The 27887-nt window shown below is 41.3% G+C and overlaps 1 protein-coding gene across 1 annotated transcript; it reads left to right on the top strand.

Annotated features, from left to right (window-relative positions):
• Positions 1 to 97: 97 nt before the first annotated feature.
• Positions 98 to 27506, top strand: LOC143935808 (keratin, type I cytoskeletal 19-like). Its single transcript, XM_077459918.1, has 8 exons — positions 98 to 578; positions 2033 to 2115; positions 9895 to 10051; positions 11716 to 11877; positions 13815 to 13940; positions 16111 to 16331; positions 17562 to 17593; positions 26347 to 27506. The coding sequence occupies exons 1-8, from the start codon at positions 135 to 137 to the stop codon at positions 26430 to 26432; spliced, it is 1311 nt and encodes a 436-aa protein (XP_077316044.1). The 5' UTR covers positions 98 to 134; the 3' UTR covers positions 26433 to 27506.
• Positions 27507 to 27887: the final 381 nt, after the last annotated feature.

Below are 27887 nucleotides of genomic sequence, written 5' to 3'. Positions count from 1 at the left end.
CGCCTGTAAAATTCCCATTAAAAGTCATTGTGACACCCACAAGCGTTCTTATAAAAGAAGCACACATAGAATTGCTCATTTTCTAAGTCAACCAAGTCTTCCTTTGTTTATCCAAACTCAACAAGCTCTTCATTATGAATTACAATTTAAAAAAAGCATGGTCTACTGCTGGTTCTCTCAAGAGGACCTCTTCATTTGGTGGTCAACCAAAAAAGCTATTCAGGCATTTGTCCTTAGTGAACAACAAGAGCTCTCCAGAGTCTATCAGCTTTTATGGTGAATCAAGACTTCGAAGAACATTTGAAGCTGGAAGTACAGAGCGTAATTTGGGTTTCAACATCAATAGTTTTGAAAGTTATGGCGATTGGAAGAATGGTGGACTGTTTAGTATGAATTCAAAGGAGACTATGATGTCTTTAAATGACCGACTGGCAACCTATTTAGACAAGGTGACCTCACTGAAGGAAGAAAACCAACAACTGGAAAGGAAGATCAAAGAGTGGTATGAAAAAAATGCACCTCAACAATTGCCTGACTACAGCAAAAACTTGAAGAGCATTGAGGAGCTTCAGAGACAGGTATGAATCACATAATTACGCACAGTGGTCACATACCTTTGTAGGAGTTACCCTTTTATTTCTCTATAGTATACTTAATAGAAGCACATTCAAGAAGAAACCAATTAGATGCCCACAGAAACAGTAACATATTTATTTCTATACAAATTGTGTAGTGGAAATGTACTGCAAAACAATTTTAATAACCAGTGTAAATTAGTGGGCACATGATTAATATTTTGTAAATTGTGCTAAAGTAAGCTGTTTACTGAATGGGTTAGCTGCCAAAACGTATCACATACGCTACAATCTAATTGTACAATGTTTGGTCCGTCTGAATATCCGTCGGACCAAATTTTCCAACTTGCCGGAAATATTTTCCGACAAAATGCTCCGATCGGACATACTCCGATCATGTGTAGAGAATTTAGATCGGACAAAGTGCCACGCATGCTCAGATCAAATTCCTACATCAAAGCTATTGGCTACTAGCCTGAACATAGTCCCGTTGTAACGAAATAACGTCATCACGTTCTGAACGATTGGATTTTCCGACAACTTCGTCTGACCATGTGTATACAACAGTTTCGGACAAAATGGTTGTCGGAGATTCCAACAACCAAATCCGTCGGATTTTGTCCGACGGACAAAATCCGACGGATTTGGTTGTCGGAATCTCCGATCGTGTGTACAAGGGCTTAGTGTCTTTTTAGTTGAATAAAAATCGAAAATGCTTGTTCTGGTAGGCTGTTGCACTATATGGGAAAACTGTGCAGACCATTTAATCAAAATATGTGTCCAGATTTAGGGCCTGTGTCTGTGGGCTTTGGGCTTGTACCAGCTTGCTTTGTGATGCATGCATTTTTTTCTGATAGGTATATTCAACATGTAGTTGAACTCCTTCTGACTTGCATTTGGCCTACTCCTAAGCTGCATCAACCTTCTTCAAGCTGCTTTTGTATTTCCATTGACTTTACCGGGAGAGAAGCAGTTCTGATGCAAACAAAAAGCCCATCAACACAGGCTCTAAGGCTTGTGTAAGTTAGATAACTAAACACTGACACAGATAATAGATAATTAACATTCGGGAAATATGACTATCCGTAGATGTTCAAGTAATATCTCTACCAGCAGTCAGGCTTTCTATACAGATGTGTCAAGTCTATTAGATGTGTCAAATCTATTAGATGTGTCAAGCACATTAAAGCACTTAACCTACGGTATGTAACCCTTTATATTCTTCTATTCTTCCCCATCCCAGCAATTTTATAATAAGCACCTCACAGTATAAGGCAGAATATTGGCCAACCTGATTTTAAATACCTTCCCTTTGGCTGCCATTTTCTAATTTTTGCGGTCTACTGAAAGTGAACATTAAATAAAGACAATAAGTGTGCTGGAACATAGTGCACAAGACGGCATATGAACTTGCTCAGAATTAGGCTTTAATCTTCAAATTGTGCAATCCTTTTCAGATATTTGATGCCAGAATGGATAACACTCAAGTCCTTCTGCACATAGACAATGCCCGTCTTGCAGGTGATGACCTACAAAGCAAGTAAGAAAATATTAAGTTACCAATTTCTTCACAAATAAATATATATCTTGCCAACTGGGAGATTAGAAAAATGGCTTAAATGATGTGTCCTACTGATAATACAAAGGGAGGTATCACTTGGACTGTATCTACCTCAATATCTTTGGCCAGGATTGCACTTTTGCAGGTACAGATGCAGACAGGATGCCATTGTGGGATTGTCATGATGATATGAGCATGAGCTATATGAAAATTGAAGCTTTGATACCATCCAGCACTGCAGTTCCAGTGGCAGATGCACCACTGTTTATTGTGGGCATTTGTTATGTTCATGTTTCTGAAAAGCAGGCAGTTAATATTGCAACATATGTAATTTTTAAGCACTGCAGGTAATTGTTATGTTGAAATTAAAGTGAAGAGACAAAACTATCTCTAAAAACGTAAATAAATGTTAGCGTTTTATCTAATTTCAAAAGGTTTTTTTGGTCTTTTTACTTGAATCCATTATTAAAATAATACCAAGGTATCCTGCCATGAAGTGTCTTATTCAGGTACTTCATATTATCTCGTGACAACTTTCAACTGTGCTCTTGTATTGCCAACTAGTCACATGAGCCCCTAATTAAGACCGTGAGACATTGCACAGGCATGCTCCACCTTTGTCATCTTCAGGAACGTGATGCAGAGTGAAAACGGGCAACTAATGCAGGGGCAAATATATATATATAAATAGACAGAATACTAATGGTGGGAGGGGGTTTATGGGACTTTATATGGGGCAATGACGTGGTCATTAGCCTCCATCCCTATATTATGTACAAGGAGTAAAAATAATGGGACTTTACATGAAGTACGTGAGGGATAAGTTTATGTATTAAATTATTGTAATGAATATATCTATGATATATAATATATTATTTTTTGGCACATTATTGATTATTGGTATTATGTTTCATATTCAATAAAAACTCTATATATCTATATATATATTTCTATCTATCTATCTCTCTCTCTCTCTCTCTCTCTCTCTCTCTCTCTCTCTCTCTCTCTCTCTATATATATATATATATATATATATATATATATATATATATATATATATATATATATATATATTAGCCAGAAATAACAAAAATGTTGATTATATGCTGATGTAACACATAATTGGAACACGGCATCTGTTGGCTCAATGCGTTTCGTGACGTAGCATCACTCATCAGGAGCAAGCATGTAATGTGTCTGACATAGATACATTTCTAATTGATCCAGTATATTCACAGATAATCAGGCAGAAAAGGGGGGGGGGTTCAGAACCCCATCTGGTACTTACCAGGTATTGATGTACTGATGGTATGGTACCGTGGGTCATGCGTCCCCCATGTAAGGGAAACGTCTCCCCAGGAGCTGAGATGGCGTGCTCCACGACGGACAGTCCACACAGGCCCCACCCAAGACAGACAAGCATCATTCCCTGCCTGATGCATGTCCATCCCGGGTGGGGCCTGTGTGGACTATCCGTCACAGAGCATGCCATATATGTCATTGCAGAAACACATTACACGGTTGTTGCTGGTAAATGACATTAAGTCATGATATGCGTTGAGCCAACAGATGTCATGTTCCAATTATGTGTTACATCAGCATGTTATCTATTGTACCAATTGTTCCTAGTCCAAAGACCTTGGGTTCCATCATTCATTATGTGTTTGTTCATTTTTTATGGACTGTCTGAATTGCGCATCCATCCTTGTATAGTAAAGTTTTTATTTTAGTATATTCTCTCATCCCTCTTTAATATTAGGTATTAAACAATTTCCAACTGTCTACCTATTTATGTGTATATATATATATATATATATATATATATATATATATATATATATATATATATATATATATATATATATATATATATAGGTTTATTGAATATGAAAAATTACCAATAATCAATAATGTATAAAAAAATTATATATTATATATCATAGATATGTTCATTACAAAAATTAAATGTATAACCTTATGCCCCGTGTACTTCATGTAAAGACCCGTTCTTTTTGCTGTTTGTACATATATAGGCAGGAAGTGAATGAAAAGGGCTGGAGGAGATCACAAGAAAGGCAACACAATAGGGCATGGAAAAATTGTATTTTAGATAAAAATATGGCAATTGTTTTTGAAATGCATTGCTTTAGCAAACAAAATGCAATAGAAATAGTAAATATTCCATGTAAAAGACTATCAATATGATCGGGGCACTGGATCTGGACACTCTAAAAGTGTTCAGCTACAATGTCCTTGTTATATGATGGAATATGGACTCTTCGCCCATATGGCCAGGCCATTTTAAGTATACTGTTTTTCGTGGAAAAGACACCTGGGAGCTCAGGCCAGGTATCCAAGTAAAATGGATGGTTTTGCTCCAGAACTGGGAAATTCTGGATATATGTCACCTATAATAGTATGATCATCCATCATAACATTATGATCACCCACCTAGTATTGAGTAGGTCCTCCCTTTGCCACCAGAACAAGCCTGACTCATTGAGGCATGTACTCTATTAGACCTCTGCAGGTATATGGTGGTATCGTGCACCAAGCCATCAGTAGAAGATCCTTTAAGTCCTGTAAGTTGCAAGCTGGGATCCCCATGGATCAGACTTGTTTTTCCAGCACATCCCACAGATGTTTAGCTGGATTGAGATCTTTGGAGGTCAATCCAGCACTTAAAACAACTTCCCTTACTCCCTGATCTGGTTCTGATGCTCACATGCCAATTATAGACATATTTGGCTGCGGACATGGGTCTAGCAACCAATCAAAAAGCAGAAATCATGTGCTGTAACATTTAGCAACTAATCAGTGAGCCTTAATGTGTGCTGTAATCTCTAGCAACCAGTCAGTAAGCAATAATGATATGCTGTAACCTCTGGCAACCAATCACTGCCTGATCTGATACAGTAAACTGATTTTAAGTCTAGCTGCTATTTATTGTATGTCTCAGAGAAGGTAGAGAGCGAAACTGCATTGGGGGGGGGGGGGGGGGGCCCAAAAAATGTTTGCCCCGGGTCCAATCAATATTAAAGACGGCCCTGACCGGAAAGTATTCATTGACTCTGATTATGACTCAAACCTTTTTGGACTATGCTCATCTATTGTCAATGGCTACTATGGCTTTGGTAAGAAATGTTTTTCCAGTTATTTCCTTAACGATAAAAAACAAGCTTGGTATGCAAATAATTTCCAGCAAAAATATTGTATTCAACATGGCACAGTGTTATCCTAAGCAAGTATTATTACTACAAAACAAACTTACAGATTCTAATAAAAATGCACCACCAGTTTTCTAATCTTTTACAGCCTCTATGGAACAATAAAAGTTTGACCAGAAAACTTATCAGTTTCTGTTTATGTTGTTCTTCATACCTCTTATAGAAACACCCAGCCATTACTGGGTGATATAAACTATAATTAAGGAAGCCGGAATCCTGCAGACTGGAAGTCTGGAATTAACTTACAATGTGTTCAGTATCTGCAATAAATACATCTGAAAGCATCAGGATGAAAAAAAAAAAAAAAAAATCTTTGTTTTTCCTTGTTACTGCTGCTTCCAGGCCATGATTATTAGATAAGTAGAATGTCAGGGGCCACTACAGGCACGGGCATGGTGGATGGAGCTCCCGTAGAGCAAGTGTATGAAATATTACAGCTTGAATATCTCCTTTTTTTGGTGTCACTTTCAGCGTTTGGCTACTAGACCGAGGATACCACTGCTACCTCTGGGTGATCTTAAAGCTTTTTGCTTGCCCTGTTTGCCCCTCCTGCAGCCTATCAATATACAGCTCCTTCCTCTGTGGCTCATGTAGATAGAAAACGCCTTCCTCCTCTCCTCTGTTTGAGGAATAGTTTTTGGATCAGTGTTTGCTTAACGGTTTCTGAAATTGGTGTGATAGCACACATCTCCTGAAGAAGCTGTTTAAATGGTGAAACATGTCAGGATTGTTGCACCATGACAAGCAATTGTAACCAAGTTGCAATGTGGATATCAAACATGAAATTATCCAGTATTTTTAAAGTCTCTTTATGTGCTTTACTGTAAAATACTGAATACATTGATTAATTTTTACTACGTGTTGTGACCTAAGTTACTGGCACCTTAAAAATCCCAGCTCTTCCATAGAGCATTTTCTTGTGTCCTGTTCCATACTGATTTGGATGTGGTACCCATGTGATCTCCTCTGATCAATCTATCATGTGTAAAGCAATTATTAGAATCACTTTAATGTTTTTTTCCCCTTTAGGCATAGTCACTCATTTGATGATTTGTCTCCCTGTTTTAATGTGTATATTTTGTGTATGTGTGTAGGCACACCCAAGAATCAATGTACCCAATCAGGGTACATTGATTCTACATTTTACCTCCAAATGAAAATCCAATTTGTCTTGAAAAAATTGGTACAGTACACCTAGATACACTAAGTAGTAGTAGTTGCAAAGCTATGTTCAGGCATTAGGATTTGTTTTTCCTCCCCGTGACATGGGTTAAGTTTACTATATACACTGGGCATGCATCTTCCAAAAGTAAATCTAACACAATCAAGCAAGGTAACATCTACATGGATCAGTAAATACCAGGGGCTGAGCTACAGGATCCTCGCACGCTGGTATAAGGTTCTGTCTCTCTTAAAGAAAATCTACCCTGACGTGGTGAACACCTGTTGGCACTGCGGAGAGGCTGAGGTTACCATGTTGCATATCTTGTGGTCTTGCCAAAAACTAGAGGGGGTTTGGTCTCAGGTGCGAGGCACTATCAAGAACTCACTGATTACAACTTGGGCTCTCACCCAGTCAGATATCTTCTCCATTACTCTGATCTCTCAAAACGTAAATACAAAATAATTTGGACTACCTTCTAAATGCAGCAAAGTCTGTATTCCAGCCCTTTGGAGCCAGAACCCTCCCCTACAATCTCCCTGTGGCTCACCAAAGTAGCTCATATTTATGCCATGGAGAGTATTACTGCAATTTTCCAAAGTAAAGAGAAAAAATGTAACAAATAGTGGTTCTACTTGTCTCTTTATACTTGTTCTAGGGAATATGGCTCTGGGCTAGTAAAGGCGGAGTAGGGGCTCCAAACCCTTTCTTTACCTCTTTTTTTTCTCTCTCTTTCTCGTTTTTCCTTTTCTTTGTATTTGCTTTGTTATTCTCTGTTAAGAAAAGTAAAGTATGGCCAGGATGGGAGAGACAGAATTGCCTGCTATAAGTGGTGTTTCATGACATGGAATATGACTTTTGAGCTTTGTGTGCTCACTCACAGTGCGACTTATGTTGCGAGTTATAACTTTTGGAATGCAATGGCTAATGTCTCTTCCATGTCTGTCTGTACAAAAAATGTTTAAGTAAAGAATTAAAAAAGACAAAAAACATCTGCATGGATTAAGAGACCAAGCACCAAGATGAGACAAGCACCAGAGTGAATATTCTCTACATCATGTAAGCTGGCACCCCTATGTGGGCTCCCCTCATGAATAGCAAACAACAATATTAAAACTAAAGTGTAGATCACAAAAGATTTTAGGGAATGAACATCAAAGATTTAAACTTCTGCACATCCTCTTTGCAGATATACCACTGCCATACACAACATAATGCAAAATAAGTAAAGCAATTGCAGAATGATCTTTCTCCATGAGAAGTTTGATGACTGTGAAAACACAGCCCAGAGAAGCAATGTAATACAATGGGAATTACGTGGGACAATAGAAATTCTCCAGGGTTCCTACTGGAAAAAGTGTAAACAAATAGTGTTACATGAGTCCTAGGAGGAACGGAGGCAGGTCGTCATTCAAGAGAAGTAATGTCTAAGATCTATTTATTTTAAGCAACATCCCATCGTTGAATTCTTGACTAAAAGAGGGGTACAGGCTGTCCGACATCCACAGAAGGCTACAATGTTTACAGAGCTGACACCATTGACAATAGTTACCAATGACAAGACATTGTTCTTGTCAATGTATCATCTTCATAAACATTCTGTAGTCTTTTGTGGATGTCAGAATGCCAATGACAGCTTGTTGCTTCTTCTTGGAATGCATTATTTACCTGCAGTGAAAAAGAAGAAGACTTAAGCCCCATACACATGATCAGAAATTCTGACAGCAAAAGTCGGACTCCATCAGACTAAGATAAGACATAAGATTGAGAGCAGGTTCTCTCTTTTTCGGTCGGAAAAAGTTCCGATCGGAAATTCCGATCGTCTGTACAAATTCTGACACGCAAAATTCCTACGCATTCTCTGAAACTATTTTAGGCATGCTTGGAAGCATTGAACTTAATTTTCTCGGCTCGTCGTAGTGTTGTATGTCACCGCGTTCTTGGCGGTCGAAAGTTCAGAGAACTTTTGTGTGACTGTGTGTATGCAAGCCAAGCTTGAGCAGAATTCCGTCGGAAAAAACATCCATGGTTTTTCCATTGGAAACTCTGCTCATGTGTACGGGGCATTACTGTAGAAGAAGAATTACTACCTACAAGTAGAATTCGAACAAGCAATGTAAGTTAATAAACAAGATCTGTCCAATTTTGCCTTACTTTTTTGAAACAGCCTTCGTACTTCAACTTATTTCTCTACCCCTAAGTTAAGCCAAAAAATAAAACAACATGATGGAGATTACTTACAGTCAATCAGATGTGTCCCTTCGGCTGCTGTCTGCAGGATTAGTTTCCTCCTTCATTTGCTCTGCCCTTCCCCCACAGCCATAATTTTTCAGTGCAACAGAGGTTAATGGAGCTAAGGGAGCTGTAGCTGTCACAGGCATTTATCAACTATGACAACTATGTCCTCTCTTTCCACCACCCTCCTCCATTCTTAGAAGCTGTACTAAAGCTTCTCTGAATGAAGTGTGCTATATGAATGAAGGAGGTGGACCATCCACCTATCCTCCATTCGTAGATCACATTTCATTCATGGAAACTATTGCACAGCTTCTATAAATAGAGGAGGTTGGTAGAAAGCGTAGGCGTATTTGGTACACTTGGAGGAAACACATACACAATATTGGTATAATGTTCAGCGCTAAACCATCTGAAGAAAAAAATTAAAGTTTAAAATTTTTATGAAAAGTCATGCATCTGCATGTTGATACATGAAGGTGCAACCATGTGAATGGTGAGTGGATTGAACGTTCTGGGGGATGAACCACCTAAAAATTAGTCTCTAAAAAAGTCTCTAAATGGAGGCTGTAAAGGGAGCGAGGCTGCTTCAGGCACGGGCTGGGGAACCCGATCACTGTGAAAAAAAGGAAAGCAAAAGGAGAGAGAAGTGCTAAGACAATCCTTTAAATAGCTTAGGAATTTATTCAGTACATAAGTATAAAACAACATTAAAAACCTGCGTGAAAAATGTTGGAGCACTTGCAGAGTGCTAGAGAGGGTGGGAGCTTCCACATGCAGTGTCACAGGAGGACCGCCAGAAAGTCTCTTCTGTCGGATCCACAAACGCTGTATGTTAAGTGCAGCTGGAGCCTCGATAAGCCTTATTCAAACATCGGCTGTGTGTTTCTGGGTGGGAGTGGTTCAGGGCTGTCAAACTGGGGAGCCGCCCACACACGGTCTGGCCAATCAGAACGCGATTCGAAGACACAGCCTCACCTTCTTCATCAGCTGATGATTTCTGAATGATGTTAGTTCATTAATTGATCTTGCAGCATTATCCCGATAATATATTATCTGCATTAACATACCTTCTATATTGTTTGCACATGGTTCAAGTTCTATAATCTAATTATGTTCACTTCATTTATTAAGGTATAACATGGAGCTCAGTTTGCGTCAAGCAATAGAAACCGATGTAGTAGATCTACGGAGACATCTGGATGGACTGACGCTTGAACGCTGTGATCTGGAATTTCAGCTCGAGCATCTTACAGAAGACCTGATGCTTCTGAAGAAAAACCACAATGAGGTATAAATATAGTTAATGGACAATCTACAAATATCACACAATTCCCTGACAAATAACATATCAGTTTAGCAATCTTTTGATGTAGTGGCGTCATTAGTTTTTTCTTTACTTAAGCTTTTTTCTCTTTATTTTCATCTGGAAATCCTTCAAATAACATACTTTCTGCCCATTCATGGGTATACTCCATTCTCCGCTGCAACATTATTTGTACAATCCAACTTTAAATATAAATGGTATTCCACAATCCTACTGGCACTGACCTTTTGTTATGAGTTTGCTTAGGGCCAAGTTTCTTACACTGCAGGAGGTTTAAACAACGACTCTTTGTGGCATTTGCAGTTTTTTGGGGTGTTTGAAGTTGTCATTAGGACAAGAGATACCGGTAATGCAAACCCACCATTTTTCTGACTTGTGAAAGGATAGCTTTAACCACTTCAGCTCTGGAAGGTTTTACCCTCTTCCTCACCAGGCCATTTGTTGTGCTAGGGCACTGCGTTGCTTAAACTGACAATTTTCCCACAAATAGAGCTTATCCCCAATAAAAAAAATTAAAAAAAATCTAATTTCTTCATCAATTTAGGCCAAAATGTGTTCTGCTACAGATTTTTGGTAAAAGAAAAATCACAATAAGCGTATATTGATTGGTTTGCACAAAGGTTATAGCGTCTACAAACTATGGGATAGATTTATGTGAAAAAAAAATAAATAAAGATGGACTTTTTTTTATTTTTATTGTTTTTATTAGTAATGGCGGCGTTCAGTAATTTTTTGCGGGACTGTGACACCAAGGGACACTTTTTCGGGGACCAGTGACACCAATACAATGATCAGTCTTGATGCACTGTCACTGTATAAATGACACCTGCAGGGTAGTGGTTAACATCAGGGGCAATCAAAGTGTTAAGTGTGCTCCTAGGAGGGGCTTGCTAACTGTGGGGGGAATGCTGTGACTGGAGGAAGAGAGAGATTCATGCTTCTGCTTAGCAGAAACAGAAGATCTCCATTTTCCTTTCTTGCAGAACGGTGATCTGCCTTGTTTATATAGGCAGAGCAGCCGAAGAGAGGAATCACATACAGGTATTTTGCGCTTAAGGGCCACCCAGCTGCAGTATGTGTATGTGGGGCGGTCCTTAAGCAGATCATTTCAGTTACCAATTTTATGTCACAAGGATCACAAACAATCATTTGCTATTCAATTATTATTCAATTATTTAAAAATGATGCACTTATGTATTATGGCATTGTGATAATTTCTTGGACGAGAGGTCACATATGTGACCAGGAACTGAGCCAGTGTAATTTGTTAGCCAATGCTAGATTTGAATGTTTGACTGTGTTAGATAGTCACTGGCTATGGTTCTCAACTGATTCAGCTTGTACAAGCATGTACTGTACATTTGCATTGCGTGTGTTGTCCAATTATGTGTTTAGGCAGCTTCCTGCAGAAAACAACATATATTTAGCAATTAAATTTGTATGCACTAATACATTAATGATTTTTTTTACACTATTGTGTAAACTACCATTATTTGAGACAGTCGCTTTCATGTTAGCTTCCTCACACCAAAGACTGCACTTTCTCTTAACTGTTCTTTTTTTAATAATGGAGTCCTTGCTTGATTTGAACTATAGCAACTCACTTCTACAATGGTTTTGTTTTTTAGGAAGTGAAGAACCTTGAAGAACAGCTGGGTGCCAGGGTCCATGTGGAGCTGGACATGGCTCCTGCTGTGGACCTCCAAAAAAATTTGTCGGATATCCGAAATGAATATGAAAGTTTGATGGACAGGAACCTAAATGAAGTGGAGAAATGGTTTTTCACACAGGTAAAATGATACCCATTTTATTAAAGGTCCTTTAAAGCAGTGGTCATCAACCCTGTCCTCATGGCCGACTAACAGGCCAGGTTTGTAAGATAACTGAAATACATGACAGGTGATATCATTTGCTGCTCAGTGATTGCAGTATTCTAGTCTGCATCTCCCCAAGGTAATACATAAAACCTGGCCTGTTAGTGGGCCATGAGGACAGGGTTGATGACCACTGCTTTAAAACACTCAAATTGTGTTGGATCCAGAAGATCTGGCTTCGTGTGTTTTTCTAGGTGACATTTGGACCATGGCAGGACATACCAGATGGGACGACCAGAAGAAGGCACAGAACATGAAAACTGCAATCCAAACGCTACAGAACCAACAATTAAAGCCCAACCCCTAAATCATGGGTCTTCAAACTATGGCCCTCCAGTTGTTCAAGAACTACAATTCCCATCATGACTAGTCGCAACAGCTGGAGGGCTGTAGTTTGAGGATCCTTGTCCTAAATTGTGAAGTTTGAACAAAGCTAGTAGGCTTGTTATGTACTTTTAGACTTAGCCCTTGTACACACGGTCGGAGAATCCATCGGAATGTGTCCTATTGGACCGTGTTGTCGGATAATCGGACTGTGTGTGGTATGCATCGGACTGATTCCGTTGGAATATCCGTCGGACCCAATTTTCCAACTTGTTGGAAATATTTTCCGACAAACTGGTCCGATCGGACATACTCCGATCATGTGTAGAGAATTTTGATCGGACCAAGTGCCACGCATGCTCAGATCAAATTCCTACATCAAAGCTATTGGCTACTAGTCTGAATGTAGTCCCATCGTAACAAAATTACGTCATCACGTTCTAAAAGATCGGATTTTTCGACAACTTTGTCCGACCGTGTGTATGCAACAGTTTCGGACAAGATCCGACGGACAAAATCCGACGGACAAAATCCGACGGATTTGGTTGTCGAAATCTGTGACCGTTTGTACAGGGGCTTAGACTTTGAAGGGCACTTGACAGAGATTGGAACTACCTGTCAAGTACCTGCAAAACATCAAATGTAACTGCAGTGTAACCAAGCATTGAAGATAAATATTCCAACAAGCCCCATTAACTAGAAGAGCATGCAGGGGTAAACGATATGATTTATATTTTATTTCATGACTTCTCTCCATCAACTTTCCAGTGCTAAATCTATGCCATCAATATCTTGTTCTTATGTGTCTAATAGAAGCAGTGTTGTCAACTATTACTTATTACTAGGGAATAGGGATATGCATAGTATTCCTCTGCCTATATATAGCCTCCTAAAAACTAAACAACCATGTAAAGAGATAACAGGGTTGATTTACTAAAAGCAAACAGGCTATTCACTTTGAAAGGACATTTTTCCCAGAGCTTAGTGAATTCGGAGAAATTTCACTTTGTAAAGAATACCCAAATCACAAGCAAGGAAAAAAAAAAGAAAAAGAAAACAGCATTTTTGCTTGCACAGGATTGGACGAAAGAAGTCAGCAAAGCTTCACCAAATTCACTAAGCTCTGGGGGAAATTTCCTTGCAAAGCACAACTTCCTATGCAAGGCGAACAGTCTTTTTGACTTTGGTAAATCAACTTCATTGTCACTTTGCATGTTTAGGGCTGTCACCAAACAAATATTCAGGTTAAAAGAAAATGGTTTAAAAATGAAATCTGAGACTGAATTGTATTGGCAATAAATTGCAGGTATAATTTTACAGCCTTTTTAGAGAATAGGTGGGGCACCTGAAAACAACACAGGTTATGTTGACTGGATCCCCACTCGATATCATACTGCAGTGTTCAATACTTAAGTGACATTATACCATCACACATGAAGATATGTTTCTGAATGTAAAATGTTATTATAATTTATACCTGACATGTGATGCTTATTTCTGTGATGTCTCTGTCTCCAATATCTGCATAGAGTGAAGAATTAAATAGTCGGATTGTGTCAGGAGCTGAGCAGCTTGAAACAGTGAAATCTGAGGCCATTGACTTGCGACACACAGCACAGCATCTGGAGATTGACTTACAGGCTCAGCTAAGTACTGTAGGTTTGGCAGTACAAACATAAACACACAGACATAAAGGAAGGGGCTTAATTCACTATGTGGTGTGGTGTGTTTATAAAAAATGTTTATAAAAAAAGCTATTAGTTCTGTGAAACTGCTTGAGTATTTATTCTCTGTGAATTCCAGAATCATACTAGGTTATTTTCTCTCCAGGTCGGATGTTCTTCATCCATAAGAGTGGCTTGGAACAGGAAAATACTGCATTATAACCACTAGATAGAGCCGACAATAATAGTTCATAAGTATTTAGCCTGGTAATGCTGGGCAGAGCGCTGAAGACTAATGCAGGCCATACACGGTCGAATTTCGAACTAATTTTCTTTTCAAAATCAGAAAATTTGTTTCTTTTGTGATCCGATGATGCCACCATTGATTTTCAAAATTCGGCCGACCAAGCCTTCAATTTCACCTCATGTTGCTACAGAAAAGAATTTTCTTGGCTGGGAATCTTCTTTTCTCTCCGTACATTTTCTTTTATCTCTGTACATTTTCTTTTATCTCCGTACATTTTCTTTTCTTATTACGTTTCTCGCACGATTCTCCCATCATTGATTAGAAAATCGTTTGTTTTTCTAAAAATTTCCAACATGTCCGATTCCTCAAATTTTATTTCCGCACGAAAACCGGCTGTTGCTGCTGCCCACTAATGGTGTGAAATTCATACGAAAATTCTTAGATATGATTTTTGAAAGAAAATTCTTTCGAAATTCGAACCATGTATGGCCAGCATAAGATTAAGTTGTCACCAGAACAGGAACAGAGGATAATTCTTCCAATGACACCACTTCTGGTGGCAATGGTACAATTAAAACAGAAAAATACATGTTTAATATACAGTATGTGCCCATATCAAGACTATCTTTCAATGTATGGGCCACCCATATTTGCTGCGGTAAAGTGGGATGATGGTCCAGTGGGAGGAGTTATAGGAGATTTGTACGTCCTGACAAGATGAAAGAGATAAAAAAAATAGGGTGGCTTCCTGGACTCAAGGCTATTTATAGAGCCCCAATGCCTGGGAAGCTTTAATATGCAAATTGCATATTTATTTTCTGAAGACATGCTTGCCTTGTTCCCTCACATCGCTGGCATTTTACAATAGTTTGAAACTGTGTCTATCATGATGTCATATTAATAGTAAGGTAGTGAAGGCAACAGCCAACAGTGTCTGAAGTTACTATTTCCAGAGTTCCATAACTCTTCAAGATCAACATATGTGCAGGCACATTTAGGTGTTTGTTGTACAAGTATGCCTATTAAGAAGTGTAAGGCTGCTTTCACACTGGGGCGGTATTCAGGCGTTACAGCGCTAAAAATAGCGCCTGTGTAGCGCCTGAAAAAAACCGGCCCCTTTTCCTTCAGTGTGAAAGCCGCATCTTTGGAGCGGTGAAGGAGCGGTGTATTCACCGCTCCTATACCGCTCCTACCCATTGAAATCAATGGGACACCGCGGCAATACCGCCGGCAAAGCGCCGCTGCAGCGGCGCTTTGCGGCGCTTTGCGGGCGGGTTTAACCCTTTTTCGGCCGCTAGCGGGGGTTAAAACCACCCCGCTAGCGCCCGCAGACCGCAGCTAAAACGACGGTAAAGCGCCGCTAAAAATAGCGGCGCTTTACCGCCGACGCCACTCCCGCCCCAGTGGGAAAGCAGCCTTAAGATGGGCATAGGTTTGCCTTAACTAATTTCAGTATGCCATAGCTACCAACAACTCCGATTTTAAATTTCAATAGCCTATCCAGTCTAAGTTGAAAGTATTTATCTTGCCATGACTTAAACTGATAGCAGCTTATATACCCAGTACTACCTTAAGAGTATGCTGTCTGACCATCAAGAGTCTACAGGAAAAGACATGACGTCATATCGCTCACCTCTAGATAGGCTATTAGGATATGTCCAGGTCTCCCTTGCTAGTACAGAGTCTGACAGTTATATGCATAGTTCCATGCACATCAGCAATACAAGTTTAGTCTACTGGATGTCATTTTAGAATTTCAGATGTTTAGTGTACTCCAAAACAATCAACAGAAGGACAAACTTCTAGCACAAATCCTTATAGTGTATTTGGGTCATTGGTCAAACAATGACTACATCGAAGGTGGATATTGTAGAAATCTATCTGATTATTAAATACATTTGTTGTAAATTTCAGATATCAGCTCTGGAGGACACACTGGCCGAGACAAAAGAAAGTTATAGTTCCAAGCTTGCTGAGATTCAAGAACTGATTAATAGTATACAAGCTGACTTGGCTCAGATGAGATATGATCTAGAACGGCAAAACCATGAATATAAGATCCTGACAAATGTAAAGACTCGTCTGGAGATGGAAATTGCAACATACAAACAGCTTATGGAAGGAGAAGATTTAGAGTAAGTAGGAACAAATGGCCTTTATAGGCTACAACTAATGGGCTATGTCTATGAAAACAAATGCTGCCACGCAATTTACTGTGGCTAACAACTTTTTGGATTTTTCCAACAACTAAAGCTCACATAAATTAACCACTTCAGTCCTTGACCATTTTGCTGGTCAAAGACCAGACCACTTTTTGCGATTTGGCACTGCGTCGTTTAACTGACAATTGCGCGGTCATGCGACGTGGCTCCCAAACAGAATTGATGTCCTTTTTTTCCCACAAATAGAGCTTTCTTTTGGTGGTATTTGATCACCCCTGCGGTTTTTATTTTTTGCGCTATAAACAAAAATAGAGCGACAATTTTGAAAAAAATGCATTATTTTTTACTTTTTGTTATAATAAATCCCCCAAAAATATATAAAAAAACATTTTTTCCCTCAGTTTAGGCCGATACATATTCTTCTACATATTTTTGGTAAAAAAAATAGCAATAAGCGATTATTGATTGGTTTGCGTAAAAGTTATAGCGTTTACAAAATAGGGGATAGTTTTATGGCATTTTTATTAATAATTTTTTTTTTTACTAGTAATGGCGGCGATCAGCGATTTTTATTGTGACTGCAACATTATGGCAGACACATCAGACATTTTTGACACATTTTTGGGACCATTGTTATTTATACAGCAATCACTGCTATATAAATGCAGTGATTCCTGTGTAAATGACACTGGCAGTGAAGGGGTTAACCAGTGGGTGGCAGTGTAGGGGTTAAGTGTTCCTAGGGGTATGGTACTGTTGGGGGCTGGGCTTTAATTTAGTGAACACTGATCTCTGCTCCAATCACATGGAGCAGAGATCAGCTTCACTAGTTGCTAGGCAGAACGGGGAGATGCTGTTTACAATGGCATTTCCTCGTTCAGCCGCCCCGTGAGACGATCGTGGGTATGCCCGTGGTGATCGAGTCCATGGGACCCGTGACCGGACTCACGGGGGTCCCGACCAGGGCGGCAAATGGCAGGGCGGCAAATTTTAAGGGACGTACAGGTATGCCCATTTGCCTGCCTGTGCCATTCTGCCAATGTACATCGGTGTGCGCTGGTCGGGAACTGGTTAAAGGGGATAGAAAGGTAATCACTTCACATTTTCAACTATACTTAGAGAAGATAGAGTTGTGTAAGTTATATGTATGTTTCATCCATGACCCACTAACCTGTTTTTTTTTTTTTTTTTGTCATTAAATAGCAATTCGAAGCTCCAGTCGACAGAAACTAGAGGTAAATGAAGTTAAAGTGGATGTAAACTATCACATATATACCCAGTGAAGTGAACAGCCTCAGATGATACACAGAGATTAAACAAATCTCCCTACATAAATTTTACATGCATATCTGCTGTCTTCAGCTTTATATATTCTTTAGAAAGTTCACATCGTGTTACAGATTTTCTCTTCATGTTCAACACTGGAAGTGAAGTCTGGTCACACAGCCAAGACAGCTGTTCGGAGGAAAGGCACACACCCCCACTCCACATAGACAGACAGGCAGAGACTTGCAGAGCTGTTTTGTGAAAAGTTCAGCTCTCTGCGAATCTATTTCTAGCAACCTCCCACAATACAAATTTCAGCCTGGATTTATAACAGTTGATGGAGAACTTGACAGAAGTTATCATGCTGATAACAGAAGAATGGTGCAGGAGAAAGCCACAAGACTTAGTACTTTGAAGAGAGATAAGAAAACACTGCAGATATATGTTCCCAGCTTAAATTTCATGAATCAGGTTTACATTCACTTTAATATTAAGTCTTATAATGAACAGTAGCTATAGATGAAATAACAGAAATACACTGAAATTGGCTGCCAACTGCAGTCAATAGTTTTCCTGGTAAAGTTTAGTATGGTTTACCATTTGGGCCCTAAACTGCAAAGGGAAGTGTCGTTGAAAGGGGTTATAATACTGTCAAGCCAAACTGTGTGTGACTGCAAGACGTTCTAGTCTAGTCAACATGCAGTACAATTTGGTATACTGTTTTAAATACATTTATTATAGATGCAATGTTTTTGGCATAGTGGTGCAAGTAGTTCTGGTGCTAAAGAGATCAAAAATGTTGAGACAATTGAAATATAGGTAAAAGGAATTGATCACACCCTCAAAAAATTATACACTTTAACCTCTTGCCATCTGTGCTATAGCCGAATGACGGCCACGGCACGGACCTGAATTTCCAGGAGACGTCATATGACCTCCTCCCCTTTGCCCGTGCCCCACAGATCCGAGTAAGGGGCCCCTTACCACGTGATCAGCTGTCAGCCAATGCTAGCTGATCACATGATCTAAACAAAAGTTCGGTAATTGTTTTTTTTTCTGACAGTGTGAGGAGAAAAAAAAAGCAGATCACCGGCTTATCTGCAAGGGACATCGGTCCCGAAGAGGAAGAGGCAATTCTGCCTCATCTGTGCCACCAGTACCCCCTGCCAGTGCCCACAGTGCCCACCAGTGCCAGCTATCAATGCTCATGAGTGCCACCTATCAATGCCCACAAATGCAACCTATCAATGCCCACCAGTGATGCCAATCAGTGCCACCTAGCAGTGCTTGCCTATCAGTGTAACTAACTAGTGCCAATCATTGTCCATTATTGCCACCCATCAGTGCCCATCACTGGCACCTATCAGTGCCCATCACTGCCGCCTCATCAGCATACATCGGTGAAGGAGAAAAATTACCTGTTTGCAAATTTTTTATAACAAAATATAAAAAAATATATAATTTTTAAAAGATTTGTTTTTTTTCAATTGTTTTAACAAAAAATAAAAACCGCAGAGGTAATCAAATATCACTAAAAGAAAGCTCTATTTGGGTACAGTGTTGTATAACCACACAATTGTCATTCAAAGGACATCAGCGCTGAAAGCTGAAAATTCGTCTGGACAGGAGGGGGGTTTAAGTGCCCAGTAAGCAAGTGGTTAATGAAATACTAAGAAACTTAATGTTATCGTGACTCCACCCCAAAAGCTAAGCCTAAATGAACCCTCTAAACATAACTCTTGTGATCACAGCTTTAGCCTATTTATTTTTTGGTACAATAATTTTTATTGTAATGAGCATGGCAACATGACAACCTATCACCCATGCAGGGGTGTAGCATATCAAACATAATGAAAAGACATGGGCTGAGAGAACGTGAACAGTTAACTTTTGTAGGTAATGAATGTCCACTGTGCAACCTAGGGAAACAAACTGAAGGTCCACATATGTCTACCAGGCCCAAGGGCCATCAAGGAAAGTCTATATTGCAGGTGCACTAGTTTGCATCAAAGGTTAAAATGCATTCAGTTCCACAGAATGTCCCCAGTTGGGGTAGGTAGTTAATGGAAAAGAACAAAAATTGGATTTTTATATACAGCTTACCTGTAAAATCCTTTTCTTGAGAGTACATCACGGGACACAGAGGCTTGATTACATAGTGGGTTATATAGACACCTCTGGTAATTGGACACTGGTTAACCCCAATTAAGGATAATTCCTCCCCTATATAACCCCTCCCATATGGGAGGCACCTCAGTTTTGTAGCAAAGCAATAAGAAACCACGTAAAACCCAAGAGGGGCGGGAGCCATGTGTCCCGTGATGTACTCTCAAGAAAAGGATTTTACAGGTAAGCTGTATATAAAAATCCAATTTTCTTGATCATACATCACGGGACACAGGAGCTTCATTACATAGTGGGATGTCCCAAAGCAATGCTCAGATTGAGGGGAGGGAGACACAGATCATAATTATAGACCGCCAGGGACCGGAGGACCTAAACTGCAGCCTGCAGTACACTTCGCCCGAAGGCGATATCCTCTTGCCCTCTGACATCCACCTGATAGAATCTGGTAAATGTGTGGACTGATGACCAAGTTGCCCGGTCCTTATGAATAATTAGATACGGCTCCTTGCTGGAAAGAGCTGCTAGCTCTGATACTCTTCTAGCCATAGATATGGCTACCAAGAAGACCAATTTTTTAGTCAGGAGAACTAATGAAGCCAGATGCAAAGGTTCAAATAGTTGCCCCTGCAAAGCCGAGAGAACCAAATTCAGATCCCATGGGCATACCGGAGGTTTGACTGGCGGTCTTATCCGCATGGCCCCCTGGATGAAAGCCCGCACCAGGGAATGCGATGCAAGTGGCTTCTGAAAAAATACTGACAGGGCTGAAATCTGCACCTTGATAGTGCTTATGGCCAAATTCATTTCTAGGCCTGACTGGAGAAAGGCCAAGATCCTGCTAATGACATACTTTCTAGGATGCCATTTCCTGAGCTCACACCAGGAAACATATGCCCTCCAGATTTTGTCATAAATAAGCCTGGAGGTCGGCTTTCTGCCATTGACCAGAGTAGAAAGGACTGGCCTTGAAAGGCCACGGTCTCTCAGAATGTGGGTCTCAGCAGCCAAACCGTCAAATTCAGACTGTGTAAAGCAGGATGGTAAATTGGACCCTATGAGAGCAGATCTGGCTGGAGAGGGAGGAACCATGGCCTGCCTACTGCCAACTTCATGATCTCTGCGTACCACAGTCGCCTGGGCCAAGCCGGAGCCACCAAAAGGACCGATTTTGTCTCCCTCTTGACTCTTCCCAGGAACCGCGACAGAAGCAGGCTCGGGGGAAAGGCATAGATCAGATTGTACTGATCCCAGGGAACTGTCAGAGCATCTGACCCCTGAGCAAGTGTATCTCTTGTCCTTGACACAAAATTGTCCAGTTTCCTGTTGAACCTGGATGCAAACAGATCTACGTCTGGAGTACCCCACCTGTGACATATGTTCCAAAACACGTCGGGGTGCAGAGCCCATTCTCCTGGGCACAACTGCTGGCGGCTCAGAAAATCCGCCTGCCAATTTTCCACTCCTGGAATGAAGACTGCAGAAAGACACGGAACATGCTTTTCTGCCCAGACAAGTATGCGATTCACCTCTTTTTGGGCCACCAGACTCTTGGTACCGCCCTGGTGATTGATATAGGCCACTGCTGTGGCATTGTCGGACTGAACCCGAACAGGGAGACCTCGTAGTCTGTAAGACCACTTTAGGAGAGCCATATAAATTGCCCGGATCTCCAGGACATTTATGGGCAATAGCTTCTCGATCGCAGACCATTTCCCCTGCGAGCACGTCTCCTCCAACACTGCTCCCCAGCCTGTCAGGCTGGCATCTGTCGTGATAATCTTCCATGGAAGAGGAAGAAAAGTTTTGCCCTTCAGCAAATTTTTGGTTTGCAACCACCAGATGAGACTCCTGCGTGTCCCTGGGGATAGACGCATAGGAAGATCCAAGGATTGGGGCTTCCTGTTCCAAGCCGCAAGGATGCATCTTTGCAGAGGCCTTGAGTGGAACTGGGCGAATGGGACGGCCTCGAAGGAGGCAACCATTTTCCCTAACAGTCTCATGCACAATCGAATGGGGGAAGATCTCCTGCCCAGAATTAGGCGCACCAGATCCCCAATGGCCAAGGCTTTTGACCTTGGAAGAAACACCTTGCCCTGAGCGGTGTCGATGATCATACCCAGGTATTCCAACCTGGTGACAGGCTGTAGGGATGACTTTTCTAGGTTTATGATCCAACCTAAGCGTTCCAGGTGTTCTAGCGTTCTGGTGACGCTGTGGTTCAGGAACGCTACAGTTTTCTCCATGAGAAGCAAATCGTCTAGATAAGCCATGACGGCTATACCCTGAGCTCTTAGGTTTGGGTCCAGAATCTTTGTGAAGACTCGAGGGGCCGTAGCAAGCCCGAATGGCAAGGCCACAAATTGAAAATGGCGCCACTCTACCGTGAACCTTAGAAATTTTTGGTGTGCGGGAAAAATTGGCACATGGAGATATGCATCCTTGATATCCATTGATGCCATAAACTCTCTCCCTTGCAGGGAGGAGACCACAGTGCGGATTGACTGCATTCGGAAGGATCGGATGCGTAAAAACCGGTTCAGATCCTTCAGATCTAGGATAGGTCTGACACTTCCATTTGGCTTCGGAACGGTGAAGAGATTTGAGTAAAACCCTGAACCCTGTTCTTTTGGGTCCACTTCTACTATCACCCCCTGGGATAGTAAGTGATCTAAGGCCAGAAATAGCGGTTTTTGCTTTACTGGATCCCTGGGGATCCTTGACCTTAGAAAGCCAGAAGGTGGAATCTCCTGAAACTCTAGCCTGTAGCCCAGAGATACAGAAGAGATCACCCACTTGTCCCGGATCTCTTCCCGCCAGGCTCCTGCAAACTGCAGGAGCCTTCCCCCCACTCTGCCGAGCGGGGGCGCCCCTTCACAAGGAAGCTTTTGGGCTCTGCTTGGCAGGCTTTCGCCCCCAAGTCTTTTTCTGCCCCTGGGCCCGGCCCTGAGCCTTTCCTGTAGAGGAGGGTTGAGAAGGCCGTTGCCACTGATTAGAGCTTGATGCTCCGGGAGAGAGAGCACGCCTGAATGAAGGACGCTTGCTCCTTTTGACTGGAAGGAGAGTAGATTTACCCCCTGAAATTTTTTGGACGAATTTGTCTAATTCTTCTCCAAACAAACGTTCCCCTTTAAACGGGAACCCAATCAAATGCTTCTTGCATGACAGCTCAGCTGCCCAATTCTTTAGCCATAGGGCCCTTCGCTTGTGAACCAACATGAGGGATAAACGTGATGCTTGTTGGACAGAATCCAAAATCGCATCAATCATGAAACACAGAATATGAGGCATCTCTGCATACTTCTCTACTTCCTCGCTGGGAAGGAGCCCAAGCATCTGCTTAACCTGTTCCTTGAGGAACTGGCACAACCCCACGGCTGCGCGTGTAGGTTGCACTACAGCGCTAGCCATGGAAAAGGAGGATTTAATAAGGTTTCCAGCTTCTTATCAGTTGCATCTGTAAATACCTGCGCATTATCTAAGGGACAAGTCAGGTTTTTATTCACATAAGAAACAGCCGCATCAACAGATGGGACCCCCCACTTCTTGGTTAAACTTTCCTCCAGAGGATAATGCATAGAAAACCTTTTAGGAGGAGCAAACTGTTTATCAGGATGTCCCCAATCCTCATACAACAATTCATCCATTAAGGGATGAATTGGAAAGGAATAGGCAGTCTGTGGGGCTTTCCTGACTCCCAGGGAAGAAACAGAGGACGTAGCGACTTCAGCAGCAGGCATTCTGAATGTGGTACGCACCAATTCATTATAATACTGCACCTGTTTTCTGAGAGCCTGGGAGGAGGGGACTCTCTCCTCTTCCTCTGAATCATCCGACTGCTCCTGATCCCTGTCCCAAGACAGGGATCTCTCCTCATTGTCAGAAGAATCATCGGAGAGAGGAATCTCAGCAGAGGGAGGGGATCTACCCCTTTTCCTGCTATCTTTCAGGGAAGCAGAAATAAAATTCATTATTCTCCCTTCAAAACCCTCCAATGTAGCCCTAAGGGAGTCCTCAGTGACATAAACCGGGGCTGGGACATTAGGAGAGGCTGCAAAACCTGACAGGGGCACTGACTCGTCTTGAGAGGCTGGCTCCAGTCTTGCAGGGGGGGATGGTAACTTACAGGCACTTTTAGAACCCCTGGACCTAGGCGGTGATTTTCCAGTGCCTTTGCTACCTCCCCCTGAGACCCTCTTATGAGGAGACATAGTCCTAAGCTACAAAGCAGAGGTACTAGTAAAAGTGCAATCACTGTTGTGCTTAAAGTCTCACAATAAATATATATGCTTAAACTGCACAACCTGATGCTGACTCTAAGGTTTGCCTGGATCCAATCCCCTTGGATGCTTACTGCCCATAGCTACTGTGTCTCACACTTACAGCCCCCTGAGGCTCTGGGCTTTTTAAATCTGCCGCCTGGCGCCTGCGCAGTACAGCGCCGTGCACACTGACATGCACGGCTCACAACCACACTCCCCCTTTCCTCCATTAGGCCGGGAACATGCCCGGCGCGTGTGCACAAGGATCGCAGGATCCAGGGGGGAAAGGAGAACCACACCGGAGCTGCGTTGGACCCTCAGACTACGTGGGACCCCTGTTTTACCTTGTTGTGGCAGGGACTGCAGTGGAGACGTGAGACAGCTGGGGAACCAGGCTTCACTGAGCGTGTTTACTGAAAGGTATGTAAGTATGCATCGGGCTGCTCTTACTCCCTCTAGTGGTGGAAACCAGGTAAGACATACAACTACTCAAAATGAAGAAATCCATCATATAATTACATATATAGGATTAACTTCCCTTACCTGTCTTCGCCGCAGGAATTGCTGAAACAGACATATTTCAGCCTTCACCCATCACGGCGGGCAGTGTTAGCCAACCTTCAGGTTTATCTGGGGCTCTTTCTCGGAAGAGCCTCCTACCTGGACCATGTAAAAGACTCTGCCAGAAACTTTCATGCACTCTGTATAAACAGTACACCAAGTCTGGTTTTCCCAGAGCCCAGTCTTCCAATAGGAGAGGACTTACAGGCCAAACCTCGTTTCTTCGGCTAACGCGGCCCGGGTACCATACCATCTTGGGAGTCAAATATCGGCCCGAGGTATGGATCTGGTTTGTTGTAGCCCTTAGGCCCCCGCAGGGACCTGCACAGAGCTAAAGTTTTACGTGACCAACCACCATAGACACTGGCGAAAAAACTGAGGTGCCTCCCATATGGGAGGGGTTATATAGGGGAGGAATTCTCCTTAACTGGGGTTAACCAGTGTCCAATCACCAGAGGTGCCTATATAACCCACTATGTAATGAACCTCCTGTGTCCCGTGATGTATGATCAAGAAATGGGTTTTATGCCTGGCATAGTTAGCCGCATGTCAGCAAAAAAAGGAGAGGGGGGTGGCCCTAGACCCAGGGCTTTCATAAAAAGCAGCAGACAGAGGGTCGTCACAAGCCCTGTGTTAGCAACAGAGAGAGAGAAAGAGATAGACTAAGGAGAAGAATGGAAAAAAGAAAGAAAAAAGTGGGGGGGGGGGGGGTTGAAAAAGGTTAAGTCCTGCAGGGTGAGTGAGTTGCAAGGCGACTATTAGGAAATACCCAGGCTGTTTGGATACAAGGTGGGGAGAGCATAGTCCCACCAGGGCGATGATATTTTAAGACATTTAAAGTGGGAATCATGCAAGATGTTAGACATTTTTTCATTAATCATAAGGTTGGTCAGAATGCTCTTCATCGTGGCAAATGAAGCAGAGGCTTTCTTCCAAGCTCTGGCTATCGCCTGTTTAGCAGCTATGAACAGATAGGATGCCAGCTTTTGTTGGTATGAGAATAACCCCTGGATCGGATAGTGCAGTAAGGCAATTTTTCCATCTTTGTGGATGGGTATATGGAACGAAGTATAGAGGAGCCCAGGCACCCAGGACCAGAACCCTGTGAGGTGGGGACAGGGCCACCAAACATGTGCAACATCCCCTATTCATCTTTCAATGTGTTCAATTCACTGTAAACTATTTTATAGTGGCCTAACCGTTCCTCCTTGGAGCCTTATAAGTTCTGTAAAAGCCCTCTTTAAAGAGTCACATACTCTGTTAATAGCCTCCATTTCTAGTTCCATATCTACAGTAATTGTATACCTAGATGCTAAAATGTATAAGGTGTGATTGCTTGGCTTAGTTAACATATAAGACGATTTCAGTCCAAATTTTGGCTGAAAAAATCAAAGGGGTAACTATGTACAATATGTAGGTATAGTGTGCTATCACTTGTTTGGATTTCTATGATAAGCATAGTAAAAGGTAGATTTTTCCTAAAATGAGCACACAGATATGAGAAAGTTCTATACACATATTTTCATTATTTTTAAAATAGTGACTTCCAGACTTTTATCTGACTTAAAAATGAAATTTTTTTCTTTATTTATCAAAGGTTTGTGTTCTGAAAAGTGTCTGTGGTGTCCTCAACTTCTAGCTTCCATTATTCCATCCAAATGATAAAATGAAAGGAAGACTTTGATTGTAGACACTCTTGGATATACAAATTAGGACCATGGCTAGTAATTGTCATTGGTAAGGTAGACTAATAAAATCTGTCTCTTTCCTGACAGGTTTGAAGATCGTCTCCATTACAGAAGACATTCAAGATGGGAAGGTTATATCCATATTTGAAAAAGTACACCATCTTCAACTTTGATATAAGCTAAACGAATGGTGTAGAAATGTAGATATGTCTAAAATATTCTCTCTGTATGGAATTGGGTTCTCATATTTTTTTATTTAAGGGTTACTGGTTCGAATCCCAACCACGACACTACCTGCCTAGAGTTTGCATGTTCTCCTGTGCCTGTGTGGGTTTTCTCCCATACTCCACAGACATGCTGGTAGGTTAATTGGCTCTGTCTAAATTTGCCCTAGTATATGAATATGAGTAATGCCGCGTACACACGATCAAATTGTCTGGCGTACTTAGTCCGACATACAATCCGGCGGATAGTATAGCGGACTTTCTACCGAACGGACTTGGCCACACACGGACAAACAGAAAGTCCGACGTTCGCTTGCGCGATGATGTACAGCACGTACGACGGGACTAGAAAAAGGAAGTTCAATAGCCAGTAGCCAATAGCTTCCTTTTTCGTACTTGCTTCTGAGCATGCATCATTCTTAGTCCGCCGTACTAGCATACTGACTCACGTATTGTCCGCTGAAACCCAAGTCCGACGGGAAGATTGGAGTGCAAAAATACTTTCTTAGTCCGCCGGACTTCACGCTGGAAAAGTCCCCTGAAGCCCACACACGATCGAATTGTCCGCTGAAATGCGTTTCGGCGGACTAAGTACGCCAGACAATCTGATCGTGTGTACTCAGCATTAGGGACCTTAGATTGTAAGCTCCTTGAGTGTAGGGACTGATGTGAATGTACAATGTATATGTAAAGCGCTGTGTAATTTGATGGCGCTATGTAAGTACCTTAAATAATAATTATAGGCTTGTCAGTATAACAAAAAAAAAATCTGTGCTGTCCATAGCAACCTGCTGGAAGATTTTCCTCTAAATTAAAATGTCAACCTGTACTAGACACAATGGCACATATCTGAATCAAAGAGATCAAACAGATCTACAGACTACATCAGATTTATGGAATTAAACAAACACTATGCTTATAGACACTGATGTAACTGAGCCTGATAATGAATTGCACCTTATATTAATTTATATTATGTTGTATATCTATTTATTTTCTCTGTATAATATGTAACTATATTTATGTGACTTCCTAAATAAAATATATTATTGGAAATTTTAGTCCTGCCTATACATACAATGCTATCTGTTTAAATACAATAAGTAATGCTTATTAGACTGGTTGTTCTAACACAATTACCCTTCTAACGTCCATGAAGCCTAGTGTCAAAATAATGTTTTTATGGTGATGAGAGCTATCCAAATAGTACAAAGTTCTAAAGTAAAATAGCCTAGGGTCATGTAAATATATAGTCAAGACCCATCAGACAAAAGTCTAGTTGTTGTAATGGTGTGCCAACCCTGGTTTAAAGTAAGGGAAGGGAAAAAAAGACAATATAGGTAGGGCGTTAAGCGGTCAACTCCAGACATCCCTGCTGAAACACAAAAATAGTGAAATAGTATA

Source organism: Lithobates pipiens, unplaced genomic scaffold, assembly GCF_037356315.1.
Source record: "Lithobates pipiens isolate NorthernLeopardFrog02 unplaced genomic scaffold, aLitPip1_a1.2 Scaffold_28, whole genome shotgun sequence".
NCBI lineage: Eukaryota > Metazoa > Chordata > Amphibia > Anura > Ranidae > Lithobates > Lithobates pipiens.
This window is presented reverse-complemented; position numbering and strand designations above follow the sequence as displayed.

Bases quoted from the DNA above. Each gene is read 5' to 3' on its own strand.
- LOC143935808 (XM_077459918.1), top strand. From the start codon at position 135: ATGAATTACAATTTAAAAAAAGCATGGTCTACTGCTGGTTCTCTCAAG. The intron at 2,116-9,894 runs GTAAGAAAATAT...TCATTTATTAAG, and splicing joins GGTGATGACCTACAAAGCAA to GTATAACATGGAGCTCAGTT. The intron at 16,332-17,561 runs GTAAGTAGGAAC...GTCATTAAATAG, and splicing joins ATGGAAGGAGAAGATTTAGA to CAATTCGAAGCTCCAGTCGA.